Source organism: Carassius auratus, unplaced genomic scaffold, assembly GCF_003368295.1.
Source record: "Carassius auratus strain Wakin unplaced genomic scaffold, ASM336829v1 scaf_tig00002576, whole genome shotgun sequence".
In the NCBI taxonomy this organism is placed as follows: Eukaryota; Metazoa; Chordata; class Actinopteri; order Cypriniformes; family Cyprinidae; genus Carassius; species Carassius auratus.
The window spans coordinates 493,779-510,226 of record NW_020523459.1 but is presented as its reverse complement, the minus strand read 5'-3'; the positions used below and the strand labels follow the sequence as shown (position 1 = coordinate 510,226).

The following is a 16,448-nucleotide window of genomic DNA, read 5'->3' as shown; positions in this document are numbered from 1 at the left end:
TCCACATTTCCTGTCTCATGATTTCTGGCAATGAAAAAAAAAAAAAAAAAAAACACTGGTCTTTGAGAGAGCATGTCCAATGCTGTCTTTATTGCACAATGTATATTTATCAATTACATTTAATAAGAAATACTTAAAGAATAGTTCACCCAAAAATGAAAATTTGCTGAAACTGTACTTAACTTCAGGCCATCCAAGATTTAGATGAGTTTGTTTCTTCATCTCAACAGGTTTGGAGAAATTTAGCATTACATCACTTGCTTACCAATGGAGTGAATGGGTGCCGTCAGGATTAGAGTCCAAACAGCTGATAAAAACATCAAAATAATCCACAAGTAATGGGAGTAATCCATAAATTGTGTTTGTAATAAAAAAAATGTTTTTAATTTAAAACGGCTGCTTCTTTTCACTAGAGGAAGTGTTATTGTGGATTATGGACTGGTATTTTGGCCAGAAGTGATGGTTTAAAGTTAAAAATAGTGTTGATTTTGGTGGCCTGTTTTGATTTTAGTTTTAGTCTAGTCTTTGTGTGAAGCTGTCATTTTAGCTTTTATTGGTTTTAGTCACGTTCATACTCTTTTTAGTCTAGTGAAGTTTGTCAACTAAAAGTCGTCGTTTTAGTCGACGAAAACTGATTACATTTAGTCAATGAAAATTTTATTTTAGTCTCTTTTTAGTAATGCAATTTTATTTATAACACAGTCAATATAGTATAAGTACCTAGTAGTATAGATTTAAAAAAAAAACTATTCGCCAAACGCATTTCAAATAAGCTTATTTTATTATAATATTGTTACCTTATAGACTCAAGAAAACATCCATTCCAGACACAAAAGATGCTCTGATTTGAATTTACAACATTTATTTTACCAACCAAACATGTTAGAAGTACACATCTTGTCCCGTTTTCGCCACGTGATAAAGGTTAGATATTTAGTCATAATTTTCAACACTGTAATGATGGTTTTGTTCCTTACAAACACACAGCTTTTCACTTTACAAGACATAAATTGATGGACTGGAGTTTTGTGGATTACATGTGGTTTATTGTGATGTTTTAATCAGCTGTTTGGACTCTCATTCTGACGGCACCCATTCACTGTAGAGGATCCATTGGTGAGCTAGAGATGTAATGCTAAATTTCTCCAAATCTGTTCTGATGAAGAAAAAAACTTGGGCCTGGGAGTGAGTAAAATTTCAGCAAATCGTTGATTTTGGGGAAACTATTCCTTTAGCAGGTTTTCTGGTTGCAGTAATCAAAACGCTAAGGTAATACTTTGCAAGCACAGGAAAACACAGGTACCTAACAGAATTTCCCTCTAATCACCAAATAATATCCTTATGAATCTCTGATTAACATTGTGCAAGATGTCCATCGCAATCCATTTGGGTAAACCTGAAAAAACAACCAAACTCATAAATGTTTTTAACAATAGTGAACAGTACAAACACACACACATAATCCAACACACAATAACAGAAGAAAAATCATCGCTGGCTCCAGTAATATGTGGTTTGTGCATGCAAACACAAGGGTGCTACAGCAAGGCCATTTCTCTCTTGCACAATGAGCAGTTTTGGAAACAAAATCAGATTTTTGAGTCATGATAATTGATCCCTCACCGTCTCTCAAAAAACAATTTGGGAATAATGGATGTTGATGTAAGTTTTGGACTGTAGAGAAGCTGTTTACAATGTAGCTGATCCCCTGATATCATTCAAAAAGAAACACTTTAATAATTTATGCTTCTCCTATCAGATTTTCTCTCGGTATCCAACAATTCTTCCCATGTATTGCCTAAAAACATCACTGTTAGGATTCATGCGCTTTTTTTCCTAAGACTGAAGATCTTTTCACTAATGTCACTAATGAATAGTTGATTGCTTTTTGTAGTGTTTTGTAGTCATGTATAAAGCAAACTACTAATGAATAACTCCATTATAGTAATTGACTTATGTATGCAGACAAGAAAAAAAAACCCCACTGAGGAACAGTTTGTTGCAAAAAGCTGCTGGCTAACAAGCACACATAAACTGCGAGGTCACCATGTCTCGAATTTGACATTCCAGTGACCGTTTACAGTACGACTCCACATGACAGATCCTTCCTCCTCACCAAACGCCACTCATTTCCAGTCGCATTCTTTTGTTTGTATTCCCTTTCCTCTTTAATCCTTTTTCCAACCCAGGCGGCTTGATGCTTCCCAGCAGCAAACCTCAAAACCATTCCGCGAATCTCTGCGTGCCAACCCACCCCGATCCCCTTCATCAAGATTTCCATCGCTTCATCACCAGTCTCGCCCTCGGCTCATATCGACGCCCTCAGAAACCCGTTCTCTATATCTGCCTCTTTCTCTATCTGTCCTATCCTAGACAAGAGTGTTCATTGTGTCTCTCTCACGAGGCCGTCTGTGTTCTGCTGTGCTCTGCAGTCTGGCCAATGTACACATGGCGGGCAGAGAGCGGGCAGCGGCGCACGCCAGCCCTGCACTCGCAACAAAGTGCTGCCTTGTTCTGCGAGGTTCAGTGCTGCCCACCACGCCGAAGGAGTGCTGCTCTCAGACCTCGCAAGAATCTGGTGACTTTTTGACCCGTTCTGATGAATAACTGTCCTTCTTAGTGTTTCTCTTCCTACTCTTTAAGTATACTCACAGTATGCCATGTTTTAACATAGTGTTTCCTCTTTCTGAGAAGTGCTCCAAAGTCCACAGGCAGAAAAGTTCATAAACAGCCTTTTTGGAGAGCTGGCATTGGTTAAAGGTGACAGCAAGGTCAAAATGACACATATAAAAGCCTGTAAAGCAGTGCTATGTGAATATATAACAGTTACATTGACTTTAAGATAAAAATTCTTGCTTAAAAATTATTTTAATCTACAAGCAAACTTCAAAAACACTTTACAATCAAATACAATTAAATTTACAAACTTAAAATGTATTCATTTAATTTTTACAGCAATTATTAATATAGGTCCATATATTATTAATAAATGTTTACTTCTGCATATACTAACTAATACATTTTTAAAAATTCGGGTTGTATAAATTAACACTCGACAATAAGTTTTCAGCTTTAAAATAAAAATATGTATTTTTATATATATGAACACTGACAAAGACTATTAAATGTTTAAAAATATTGCTGACTGTTATTTCATGTTACCAAATTAACATTAACCTGTTAACTGTCACTCACATTTTTGAAGATAGACTTGAATGTGCATGATACAAACCTACATTTTTATAATTCATGACTGAAAACATTTTGTAACATGATTTTGATGTGCCATTTACATGGTAATGCAATGTCTGATTTTAAAATGGGTTTTAAAGGATGAATTTTGAGATTTTATGTTTTCAAGTGATATATAACTTCTGATGATTTCTAAAATGTGATAGAGAAAAGGCAACGAGGAAGTATTTTTTTTTTAAACAAAGGTCAAAACTCCCTTTGTAATGTAGATTTCTGAGGGTGCACTCTTGTCATAAATTAATCTATTACTTTTCCTACATAATTTCTAACAACGGGACGGGGTGACATTTAACAGGTTAATGTATTATGAATAAACATGAATTAACAATGAACATTCAAAAAATAATTACTGGAATTTGTACATTTATAAAATAACATGATACTAGATTATACTGTGAATGGAGATTATCTGCAGAGTGTGAACAATGATTTCTGTGTACATTATATTCGGATTATATGAATAAATCAACAATACAAATATTCCATGTAGTCTCTCAATTAAAAAGAGCTATACAGCATGTGTTATGCATGTCACATTGCAAGACGTCAACTTTGCCTGATTTGGATCAAAAGTAATTCCACTTACAATGGGAATATTCTTAAAAAAACTCGTAATTCTCAAAACACAGATTCATCTGTAGATAACGTCTGTACATCCAAAGACTGGTTTGTCAAAGTATCAGGGAATTTCCATCAGAAGCAATCACTTGTACTACCACTTATTGCTCAAGTCCCAGAATTCAGTGTTATTTGTGTTGTGTAATACTTTGCATACTTCAGACTACAGTACAACAACAATAACAGCTGCTAAACGTTGCTATGTTCATCAATCAAAATGAAGAATCAAGTGTTCATAAAGCATCACATAAATATAAATCCCGTCTGAACTGGATCCTCTGCTCTACATCTGCAGGGATGACATCACATCCAGGGGTGAATGTTATATAACCGTGGCTGTGATATCCATCTCGCAGCGCTCCACCAGCACCCAAGGCGCAAACACTCAAATCCACTTCATTTAGGGAAAACAAAATGTATTTCTCCATCAAATGACTAATTTGATTTTGGACATTTGAAAGAGGTGATAGAATACATGATACTGTCCACCAACACTTCATCTCACAGCTTAGTGAACCTGTTTTGCCAAGATGTTCATGAGAGTGAGCGCATGTATGTTCTGGCTTCACCTAAAGAGCCAGCTTAACATCTCTAGTGCCAAAGCTGATCTCAGTCTTCTAGTCTCTGGTGTTCCAGAACATGCAACTACTCTACAGTGAGAGCAAATCTCATTCCTTGCATCCTCTAGAGTAGCTGTTCTGCAAAACACCCGAATTCTGAGACTTTTTAATGGGCCATCTGAGAAATGAGAACTCTAGCGTAGAAGAACATTGAACTTCAGGTTTTGCATTCTGATTATGATTAAGATTAGTTGCTAAAACTTCTCTGCCATTCCGCTGCCAAAAATGGCAAACTGGGGAATGTTGGGATGTGTTGGGGTAGGATTTATGCATTGCATATTTTGTGGCAGTCACCCAGTGGGTGTAGTAAGATTACATGCAATTGTCATCTTATGTTCTGCATTGTGAAATTAATCAATTTTGTGGAATTTTTGAAACTCACTCACCTGCAGGAAATGGCATCAGACACATCGGGCCGCACTCCAGTCCTGATCCAGATGCTGCTCTAGATCCTTCTGCTACAGATTTTCTTCCCAGTCCTGATCCAGATGCTGCTACAGATCCATCTGCTACAGATTTTATTCTAAAGTCCAATCCAGATCCTTCTGACCTTGATTTTGTTCTCTGCCCCAATCCAGATCCACTTGCTCTTGAATTTGTACCCATCCCTTATTCAAATTCTCCTTTCCCTGATTTTGCTCTCTGCCGTGATCAGGATCCACCTGCTCCATGTTTTGTCCCCAGGCCTGATGCTTCAGATATTGTTCTTAGCCATGAACTAGATCCTCCTGCACCTGTTTTTACTTCCTTTCATCCCAGATTTTGCTCCCAGGGCCAATCCAAATCCTCTTGATCCTGATTTTGCCTGCTGACCTACTCCAGACCCTCCTGCTCCAGATTTTGTTATCTGCCCTGATCCAGATCCACCTGCCCTTAGTTTTATTCCCATGCCTGATACTGATCCATCTGCTCCAGATATTGTTCTTGACCATGAACCAGATCCTCCTGCACCTGTTTTTGCTGGCTTCGCTGCTCCAGATTCCACATCCGAAGTTCTAGATCTTCCTGTAACTTCTTGCATTCTTGAGGCTTTCCCTACTTGGGCAAATTTTTCACTCTGTTTGTCTGACAATTAACGACCAATTGACTTTGTTTTCTAGGTGGTGCTGCTGAGCAGTTGGTGCGTCACATACTGACACATTATATATATATATATATATATATATATATATATATATATATATATATATATATATATATATAGTCAAGTAAATGGATGTCTAAATTCTGATATTGCTTTATGATTTTACCTGTTTGGGATTTGCGCCTCTGGGTGTCTGTTCACTGCTGTGTGTGCACTTTAGATGGGATAAATGCAGAGCACTAATTATGAGTATGGGTCACCATACTTGGCCACGTCACGTCACTTAGACCTTACAGTGTCGATTTGTATCTTACATTAATTCAGGACAAAATGTAGGAATTATTCATACTATATGAAATAGGGTCATACAATAGTATGAGAGTGAATAAACACTACAATGTATATTGAATAAATATTGCATGTTGAACCATTTATTATTCTCCAACCTACTCCAGACAGATCTACAAACACAGAGCCCCTCCCTCTTCCATGATAACCACTGATGTATTACTGTGGATGAAGGTGTGGGGAGCTGTGGAAGACATTTTCCTTGATCTAAGAGCAAAATGCTCTCATGCTAAGAGCCCAGAGTCTCTCCACATCACTTAATTCAGAACTCTGCCACCATTTCTCCCAGTAGCATTAAATATAAAATAGTATTAAGTAAAATTTCATTGAAAAATATTACAGATGATTATATTATATTATAGTTATTATAAATAGATATTCGCTTGCTTGTGTATCAAATGCAGTGCCATTAGACTTCCTACCTGCCTGTACGGTCACAAAAGTTTACAGTTTTTTTAAACTGCACACTGATTGAGCAGTTCGAATGGATTTGAGTTTATATTGTTTATTTGATTTCAAAATAAAATGTGCAAAAATCAGTTCAATTCAAAATCATAATTAATTACTTCACTATTATTCACTATTATTGTTGATAACATTTTATTTTTAAAGCAACAATACACATTCATAAATACATTTTTTATTTTATTTAAAAATTAATACCTAAATGCATTGTTGCTAGTCAGTTGCATACAAACGTATAAATATAAATGATTAGCAGGCCTATTACATGTGAATTGTTATTTGTTACAATTTAATATATTAAACACTCATGCCAATAAACTGACAAAAATGAAATAGTGTGCTTGCAAAACGGTGGCACTTACTCAACAGTTATACTAACTTTGGGTTTTCTTTTGGTTTTTGTTTTTAATTGTTTGCTCTAGGGTACTGAGAGATGCTTTCTGGTGGCCATCACCAAAATAAATGATCCATATAAGGTGCCGCAGCTCTGCGCTCTGGAGAGGCTGAGGCAAGGTTTGGAACCATCTCTCTCCTCTGGATGAGAATTCCAGAAGGTTCTAATGCTGACACTGATGGTTCCATAGCCACACAGTGAGAGAGTACAATAGCAGATGAGTTTCGAGTAAGTCTGTTCAGGGATGGAGCCGGGGAGACGGCATCCAGGAAAGAGCGCTTATGTCATTAGGACTTGTGTGAGGCAATGTTGTGAGCCGTCGCCATGGTTTCTTGATGAATGACGAAAAATGTAAAAATAGCGGGCGCTACCCAAGTCCTTCCAAAAGCAAGCTTTCTTAATGCACCGTGGAAGAAGTGTGAGGTGGCAAAAGGAGAATAGGAAAGAGATTGAGGAGATTAAAGAATGGCTAATGTGCTTGAGAAGATGTCAGAATAAGTATTACATTTATTGGCAAGTGTGTTTACACATATAAGGAACTTGTCTAAACACAGTTTTGAAAGTTGTGTTGTCCAAAGTATGTGATCTATGACATTTATACAGTGGATACAGTCTATAACTCTCAGCCTCATTTTCATCTATGTTATATTCAATATGTCATCTATCGATAGCTCCGCCATTGTTTGCGCCATGTTGCTGGGGCACGCAGATGGCTCCAAATAGCAATGAGAAATCTGAATCATTGACATGAATTGGCTGTTTTGACTGATTTGTTTCAGTGAATCATTCTCATTGGTTCTTTGTACGTCATCACTGATGGTGACGTCATTACGTGATTTTTCACACCAAACTCAGCATTGGTGCCATTAGCAATTTCAGCAATGTTTTGAAACCACCACAAAGCCACATAATTTGCTTATCTAAAGTCGCATATTAAGCTGAGCTAGTAGGAAGCATTATCTACATTTGACAAAAAAGAAACCTTTAAGACACTGTTGACAAAATGAGTCTGACAGGGATCTTCTCAGCCAGTATCTGTTACCAAACCTCTGCCCCTGCCAAGTTTCCAGCATGTAACTGGAGGAATTGTGTCGCCTACAAGGAGAAATGTGGGCCCTACCTCTCACTAGAATTATTAAGCCACAGGTCTGCCCTTTCTCAAAAAGGTCACAGCTCTGACGGCTCTTTGACTTGTCAGACAGCTGGCACATGTTGTACTGACAGAAGCGAGGAAGAGAGATATATGCCCGCCACCACTAATGTGTGTGTTTACAAATCATCAGCATGTTTCACTGCATATAATTCTGCTTCTTAAATGCTGAATAAACTGCAGTAATGCAGCACATGTCTTTGGTTTCTTCTTATCTGAGCCTAGCAGATATATTTCGATCCTGTTTGTTAAGAGGATGGTGGTGTGTAGCTTGGGCAGAGAAAACTGGCTGTCAGCAACAACAACCACACACCAAATCTGTCTTAAACCGCTCTCAGTGCAGTTCATAACCTTTTTATTGCAACCTACCAAATCAAATATTATTATTCACACCTTTTTGTTCCATTTTTGTCCAACTCTTTCAGAGTAAATAAGTGTGTTGGCTGTTTTGTTTCTATATAAAATAAATGAATTAGCAAGTCTGACTCACTGATTCCCACACTGTTACCAGTGCATGAAAGCAAACATTCGTAATGTGTCTGCCATTTAATTTGTCACTGCATAAATTTTAATAGGTAATTGACTCTTCTGCAATGTAATTACTTCAGACATGTCATGACGCCTACACAAAAGACAACCAATCCCAATGCATTTGCATTTTAGGGGTCTGGCTTATACAAACCTGTCTCTATAGTAACAAAATGGATTTCTCTCTCAGGATCATAAATAGTTGGTTGTTGTTGTTGTTTTCTACTCATCTGTTATTTACGGCTGTCTAAATAAAGCTTGTATGTGCTGCTCTGACTCTAACTAATGTTGGTAGCCAACAAAAAAGGAATATTATTCAAATACTGAAATTTCTAAAGTGAGTAGCCTTAATGGGATGAAAAAAATGGATAATGGATTGTGCATCCATTATGATGGATGAGTAATATTTGCCATTAAAAAAAAAAAAAAAAACTCATCCAAAAAGAGTTTAGGTCAGCAGTTCGTGTTCACACCACCCATTTGAATATATTTCCATATGTGTGCAAAAATGTGAGAGACAGCCGAGACTTAATGATCATATTTTGGTCCATCTTGCAGGGCTTTTGCTAAATCCATGACACAAAAAAAGAGAACGTTTTAGAAGGAATATAAGGCACTGTTAAAAAGAAATTCCCTTCTCTCATCACATTATCATGAAGATGTAAGATCAGATATAGTCTTCTGTGGAAAAACTATAGCTAGTGTAAAAAGAAAAAAAATATATATCTTTTGAAGTTGTAAATAAAACATCTAACATTAACATAAAAGATTACTGGAGTGTGTTTTACAAGAAAATACTATCTGAGTGCTGTTTTTGTAATTAATTGTGAATTTTCTTACTTTCTGAGAGAAAATTGTTTCAATGCAATTTTTTTCAGTGTATCTGAATTAAGAACTGGTAACACATTTAGTTCAAAGTAAATGCAGATAAAACATAATTTATGCACGTTATACAGTTTATACAATTGTCCTATTGTGGTCTACTTGCAGTAACATCCTCTTGGAGCTAGAGGGTGCTACTGCAACAGATTACATTGACCTCATGCTTGCCGTTGGACTCGATATAGAATTAGTAATAAATCATTGGCATATGTACGGTACTGTAGTGTGACAGGAAATGTGAATGAAATATTCCCATTACCATATACAGACATAACATCCATAGATATACATACATTAAAATAAGAGGTAAATATATAGGTCACAGTAGGCTATTATTCACAGAAAGGAAGTGGATTAATATTTTTGAATGTCTGTGTGACATAAACCCAAAATGTTGTAATAGTGGCATTGAATATTATTGTATATAATTAACATCCATTTACTATAAAAACATGATAATTATGAGGAGAATGGTGATGTTGTGAGTAATATTATCATTGCTTGATGTGCTTGACCCAGTTGTTTGACATTAGTGACAAAACATCACAGTTGGTTTATCATATCATACAAATATTGTGAAACAACATATTTGTGTTTATTAGTCATGTAGTCGCAGTATTTTCCAAGTTCTGCTGTACTCATTTCAGTGTAAAACTCTCAGGAAAACCAAATCTTACAAACTCAGACCGCAGTCAGTCTCAATTAGAGCGTCTGTTTCAGACTCCACCCATCAACCCACTGATTCAACGTACTGCCCAGCCTGCCTACAAAATGTTCTTACTTCCTCCCCCTGTGACTTTCATTTAAAATGTTCATTGCACAAATGTACAGTTTTATAAGCTATTTAAGGTTTAATTGCAGGAGCTTTCTTTTTTAGGTAAAATAAAAGAGGTGCCACAGTGAAAACCTGCGATGTGTTTTATATTTATTTATGATGAAGAAAAATGAGCTGAAATGCAAGAATTGAAATACAAAATGGATGGAAACAAGGATGCTGATATATACCATAATGATGGATAATTTAATATAGGCTACCTATGGCAAAACTAATACGTATGCATTACATATATATATATATATATATATATATATATATATATATATATATATATATATAATGTTTTATTCAATATTATTACCTTTTTTTTAAATTTTGAGACAGTATTCTAAATGATGGCAATCATGCTGTTATTTAATTTAAATCAGTAACATTTAATAAATCAGTTAATAAATTAAAATCAATAGAGTAATGTGATACATTTCTATGAATGAAGTTTAAAAATAAGACATCATTAAACAAAAAGTAATAATAATAATAAAAATGTTCAAGCAAATATAAATAGTGATATTTTAAATACAGCATCGGGGGGTGAAGGCTGTTTCTTGGAAGAGCCACAGCCTGCGGAGTCAGTCACATTCTTGGCTGGGATTCAGTGACTGAGCCAGACACACACAAACACTGAGAGAGAGAGAGAGAGAGAGAGAGAGAGAGAGAGAGAGAGAGAGAGAGAGAGAGAGAGACTCAGTCATACTGAACTGCAGGGGCAGAGGAGCGGAGGAGACGCGCCGTCCGGCTGCAGCGATCTCTACTCAAAGGGAAAATACGGATTTAAAGTTGGCGGGTTGTCTATTTGATTCCTGAATTTGACGTGGGACAAGTTCGGCTCCCCCGTGGGATAGTTTTACTGCATATTGCTGGCTTTTGCTTGTGTTAAACTTGAGTTTTTTTCTGTACGCGTCTGTCCGTGGATATGGACAGGAGAAAGCCCGCTGCAGGGGAAGAAGACACGCCGGTGGAAACCTTCGTCTGAGTGGGGATTTGATGAAGCCCTATCTGCCTTCTTGTGCTTGTTTTTTCACATACTTGGATTTAGAGACGCGGAACCCTTTGAGTCGTATTTCTCTCCAGACGCTCGGTTTCAACGACAACGCGATTCTTGAAACATGGAAACAGTAGCGCGACAGAGTTTCCAGCCTCACCCGGGACTGCAACAAACTCTCAAACAGTTTCACCTGAGCTCCATGAGCTCTCTCGGAGGACCGGCCGCTTTCTCGGCCAGATGGCAACACGACCTGCTCTTCAAAAAAGACGGCAAAGACGTCCCGGAGCCTGTGCTGCACCTCCCCCCCATGCAGCCTCCTCCCGTGATGCCCGGGCCGCTCTTCATCCCGTCCGACCGCTCCACCGAGAGGTGCGAGACGGTCCTGGAGGGCGAGACTATCTCGTGCTTCGTAGTGGGCGGCGAGAAGCGCCTGTGCCTGCCGCAGATCCTTAACACGGTGCTGCGGGATTTCTCGCTCCAGCAGATCAACTCGGTGTGCGATGACCTGCACATCTACTGCTCGCGCTGCACCGCCGACCAGCTGGAGATCCTGAAGGTGATGGGCATCCTGCCGTTCTCCGCGCCCTCCTGCGGACTCATCACCAAGACAGACTCGGAGCGCCTGTGCAACGCGCTCATCTACGGGGGGACGTACCCGCCGCACTCCAAGAAGGAGCTGTACGGCTCCATCGAGCTGGAACTCACCGAGAAGAGCTTCAAGATCTATCACGAGTGCTTCGGGAAGTGTAAGGGGCTGCTGGTCCCGGAGCTCTACACGAGTCCCAACGCTCCCTGCATCCAGTGCATGGACTGCAGACTTATGTACCCGACCCAGAAATTCGTGGTTCACAGTCACAAATCGCTGGAGAACAGGACTTGCCATTGGGGCTTTGACTCGGCCAACTGGAGGGCGTATGTCCTCCTGAGTCCGGATTACACGGGGAAAGAGGAGAAAGCGCGTCTGGAGCAGCTCCTGGATGACATGAAGGAGAAATTTGACTTCGCCAATAAATACAAGCGGAAAGCATCACGGGTGAGCTAGTTCTTTTTTTTTTAAATACATTTTGCGCTGCATCAGGATAAACGGTTTAAGTTTTGTTCTGGTGTACGTTAAGTGTTATATGTCCATGACAAGTCGTTTAATCTCTTAGCACTAATTAGTTTCGGTGTTGCTAGTTGCTGCCTAGTATAGCCAATAACCATGTTTTCCAATTTCATTTATAACTTTTCATTACAAAAATATTCTGTAATTAGGCTATGTTAATCCCAAGTATTAAGTATAATTGCAATATAATACTTCTAGGTAGTGGCAAACAATTTTGCATCTTTCCTTCAGATACAAACTTATGTTTTCCCATTACTGGCACCAATTTCAGATTTACTAACTATTCATGATGTATTCATATCAATTTTGGCTTTCTAGAAATAGTTAGCTATCTGTGACTTTTCATAGAATTAGTTGTAACATCCTATTTTAGCCTACACTAGTGTGTTGTAGACATTCTGACTAATTGCATCTTGCAAGTAAAAAAGCAACTGAAACTAGTGATGTAAGGAACTAGTGAAATTGAAAATATTCCACTCACTTAAAGTAATCCAAATATAAGTATCAGAAGCATAAAAATAGATATCGTTAAAGTTGTCTTCAGAATCTGGAGTTCAGATCAATGCTTGGAGATAGGCCAAGGGGTGTCAGTTCTTTGGTGACACAAACTTCAGACTAAACAGTAAGTAGGTATTTGGCAGACGTACAGTGCACGTCTTATAGAGACAGCCCCCTTGGCACAACCTGAGGTTAAGTGCTCTGGGGCACTGTGGCGATGTCCATGAATCACCTCTACTGGTATTGAAGCAACAGTCTTAAAGTTGGCAGACGAGATGTTTAAAGCCACACCACCAGGGTGACATTTGTATGTCTTAGGTTTTGCGCTGGCATATTCCAAGTAGCATCAGCTTCCCTCTTTAGATGAGTGCTTGGAAAAGGGCCAAGAGTGTCAGTTCTTGGGTGACCCAGTCTTCAGACTCCAGAAGCTATCATGATATTGGTTTCCCAGTCCAAATGTTACAACCTGATATCCGGGAGAGGGGTGAGTTGTAGAATCTGTGGGCGGACGTTGAGATAGAGTAGCCGTCACAGTGGCCTAAATTTAATGCCATGAAATATTTAATTCGAGACTAGTAGACCCATGCAAAAAATCACAGATAGCATTTCTAAGTGACTTTTGCTTGTGCACATGCTGCATTTAATTGACCATTAACTAACCCTCAGTGCCATGACCTCTGTCCTATTGGCCTTTACTGTAGATACAGTGCTTAGTGTGTAAACAAACAATCATTTAGAGCCATTAAAGGCCAGGGCACTTAGTCCTCATCTCTCTCTTGCTCTCTCTCTCTGTCTATCTCTCTGTCTGTCTAGTTCTTGTTTTTTTATCATCTCTTTCCTCCATCTGTCTCTCTCAAGCCCAGCAATGACTTCCACATGTCCCACGGCAATGGTGTCGTGTTATGGTAATTCCAAAATGGGTCATTTAGCTATCACAGGTACTTGACAGTGGATGTGTTTTTAATGATCGGGCCATTCAGGGTTTAATCACAATACTGCTGAGGGAAAAACGAGTTCTCCGAGCTGCACTCCAACCAAGTTTACTGCTTAAATATGCATCATAAAGTTCATTTCGGGATATTTTTAGAAGGGATAATCCGATAAAGCAGTCTCAGGCTGATTGTTTTATATGTTTATCTGCTTTGGATTGTCTCCAGTCTCGGGTTACTCACATGTGTGGCGGCTCTTCTTACCCTTGGGGCGCTAATGATTGACTCTTGCTCCAGACAGGGTCCTGTTTGTGAGGTAGAGGATTAGAGGAAAAGTTTTTTAGTAGTGTGCCCCCCTCCAATACACACACACATAAACATTCAGTGAAGAGCAGGCCTGGTCATTTGCATTAACTGTTTTCCCTGAATGGACCTGATGATGCAGGGATTGGAGTATTGTGGTGGAAACGGAATATGAACCAACAAAGAGGTGCATTCACCAACATCTCCTCCCTCCCATCTCTCTGTGATCAGCCCTCCACCACCTCCTCCAAACACCAGCTCTCACCCACTTACTTTCCTTGTATGAATAAATCGAGAGAATGTAAACTTAGTCGTGCGCTTCAGTGTGTTTACACACATTTGCAGTTTTCCGTCTCTTTTGCACCGATGATGTGTGTCATAAGTGGTTTGTCGACTGAATGGGCCCTTATGGTGAATGACGTCGCCTCGTTAACATCGAGCTGTTTCCCTCTGTCTCAAGTGAGACCAAAATGTCCCGGAGCTCTCTGCATTATCACATTATCAGACCCCCCAAAGGGAGGCTTTTATTCCTCTCAAGAGCTTTCCTGCCTCTCACCAGACACAAGAGGGAACACTCTCAAACCGTCTGGAAACGGAAGTGGTATACATCTGTACATCCATCTAGAGAGAGGGAGATACTGTGTATTTTTACATTCGCCCGCCTGGTCACTCCTTCGCCAGGAAGAGTTGGCGATTTGATATTAATGACTGCATAATGGCTTCCACACAATTTAATTTGCCTGAAATTGTCAGTGGGGTGAGAAATTTTTATTTTTTAGATGTCTCTCATGCTAATTATTATTATTATTTTTAATCAGGTAATATAGTGAAATATTTTTACAATTTCAAATAACTTTTTTCTATTTTAATATATTGTAAAATGCTATTTATTCCTGTGATGGCATTGTTAAATATTTAGCAGCCATTACTCCAGTCTGCAGTGTCACATAATCATTCAGAAATTATTTTAAATGCTGATTAGGTGCATTAGAAATATTTCTTATTATTATACATTTAAAAGATATTATTGTGCAGCTTAACCTTTTTTTGGAAACCGTGATAATTTTTTTTAATTTGCATTTGATGTGACAGTGACAGTTTACTCACATTTCACTGCTGGTTATATATGCTATATATAATTTTGTATGTGACGAATAAAAATCTTGAATCTTGACAGAATGTTTTGCCTATATATGCTGTGTTGCTGTCTGGGAGGCATATTCTGTGTGATTGTGACGACGCTGTTTTATTTTTTGCTGAGTTATTTACAGATCTTATTGTTCCTCATCAGTGAAAAGTAGTCTGGCAGTCTCTCTCTCACTCTCTCTGTCTTTGGGTGGGGTGAAGGAACTTCCTCTTTCTCTGCTGCTTGCTGAGGGAAGGTCACAGACTGTGTAGTTGCTCAACCTCCCTCGACATGTGTGTGTGTGTAAGTGTTTGTAAGTGTGTGTCTGTCTGGTGCTTTCAGTCAGCAGCCGGAAGACACAGAAATACAGGATGTTCTGTGTCCCTCGCTCAGACACGCACTCATAATTAAGCGTAAAATGTACCTAGCCATTATGTTCTGTCAAGCTGTCTCAGGTCTTTTAATATTCTGTGGGGGGAAAAAATAGTGTCTCGTTCAGAGTGTTCAAAAGAGTTTCGCCGCTTGGTAAACAAGACTCGAGTTCGCTGAACTGTAGTGTACGGGTTCAAAGTGTAAGCTTAGGTGTTGAGTTGGCTTCATCATGATTACTTATATACTGATAAAAATGTCTGGACGTAATTGTCAGGGGTGGAGCTGAATGATTGAGTGGAATAAAGACGAAATAACGTAAGAAATTGTAAAAGAAGTGTAGAAAGTGAGTAAATTCCTTTAACTAGACTCAACATTTTGAGTCTTCAACAGATTAAAAATGATTTTTTACATGACACACTGATGAATAAAGTTATTCCTGTTGCTCAGTGGTAGAGCATTGCATTAGCAGCGCAAAAGGTTGTCTGTTTAATTCCCAGAGAATACACATACTGGTAAAAAAAAAAGTATAGCCTGAATGCACTGTAAGTCACTTTTATCCAAAGCATCTGCTAAATGCATAAATGTAAATCAAATTAATCACAAATTATCAATATTTAATAAGAAAACGCCAAAATTAAGGTCACTTTTAATACGTTGTTTGTTTTATTTCCGTTATATTGAACATAAGCCTATTGTTGACATATAAACCACAAAAATCTATTTTACAATCAGCCTTTTCTATCTTCCTAAAATAGACTTCACACAGAATGCGTTTTTGCATTTCGTCTCCGCTATTTTTAAATTGCTGGTCAATGTAAATATGTGCTAGATATTTTAATTATTGGTTCTAAATTAATTTCAAATGTATAACCCTATAATAATTGTGTTTTCACAGTGAAAGATTTGCTTGACAGAATAGTTAGCATTTTCATTTTTTCAGGACCGTAAGCA

General features: G+C 38.3%; 1 protein-coding gene across 1 annotated transcript in view; it reads left to right on the top strand.

The window, feature by feature from the left end:
• The first annotated feature begins 10,857 nt into the window (after positions 1–10,857).
• The window catches only part of LOC113069860 (ski oncogene-like), a 61,962-nt gene continuing 56,371 nt past the window's right edge, over positions 10,858–16,448 (top strand). The window contains exon 1 of the mRNA XM_026242935.1: positions 10,858–12,197. Within this exon, the coding sequence (XP_026098720.1) occupies positions 11,286–12,197 (912 nt within the window). The 5' untranslated portion in view covers positions 10,858–11,285. The remainder of the gene's footprint in view (positions 12,198–16,448) is intronic.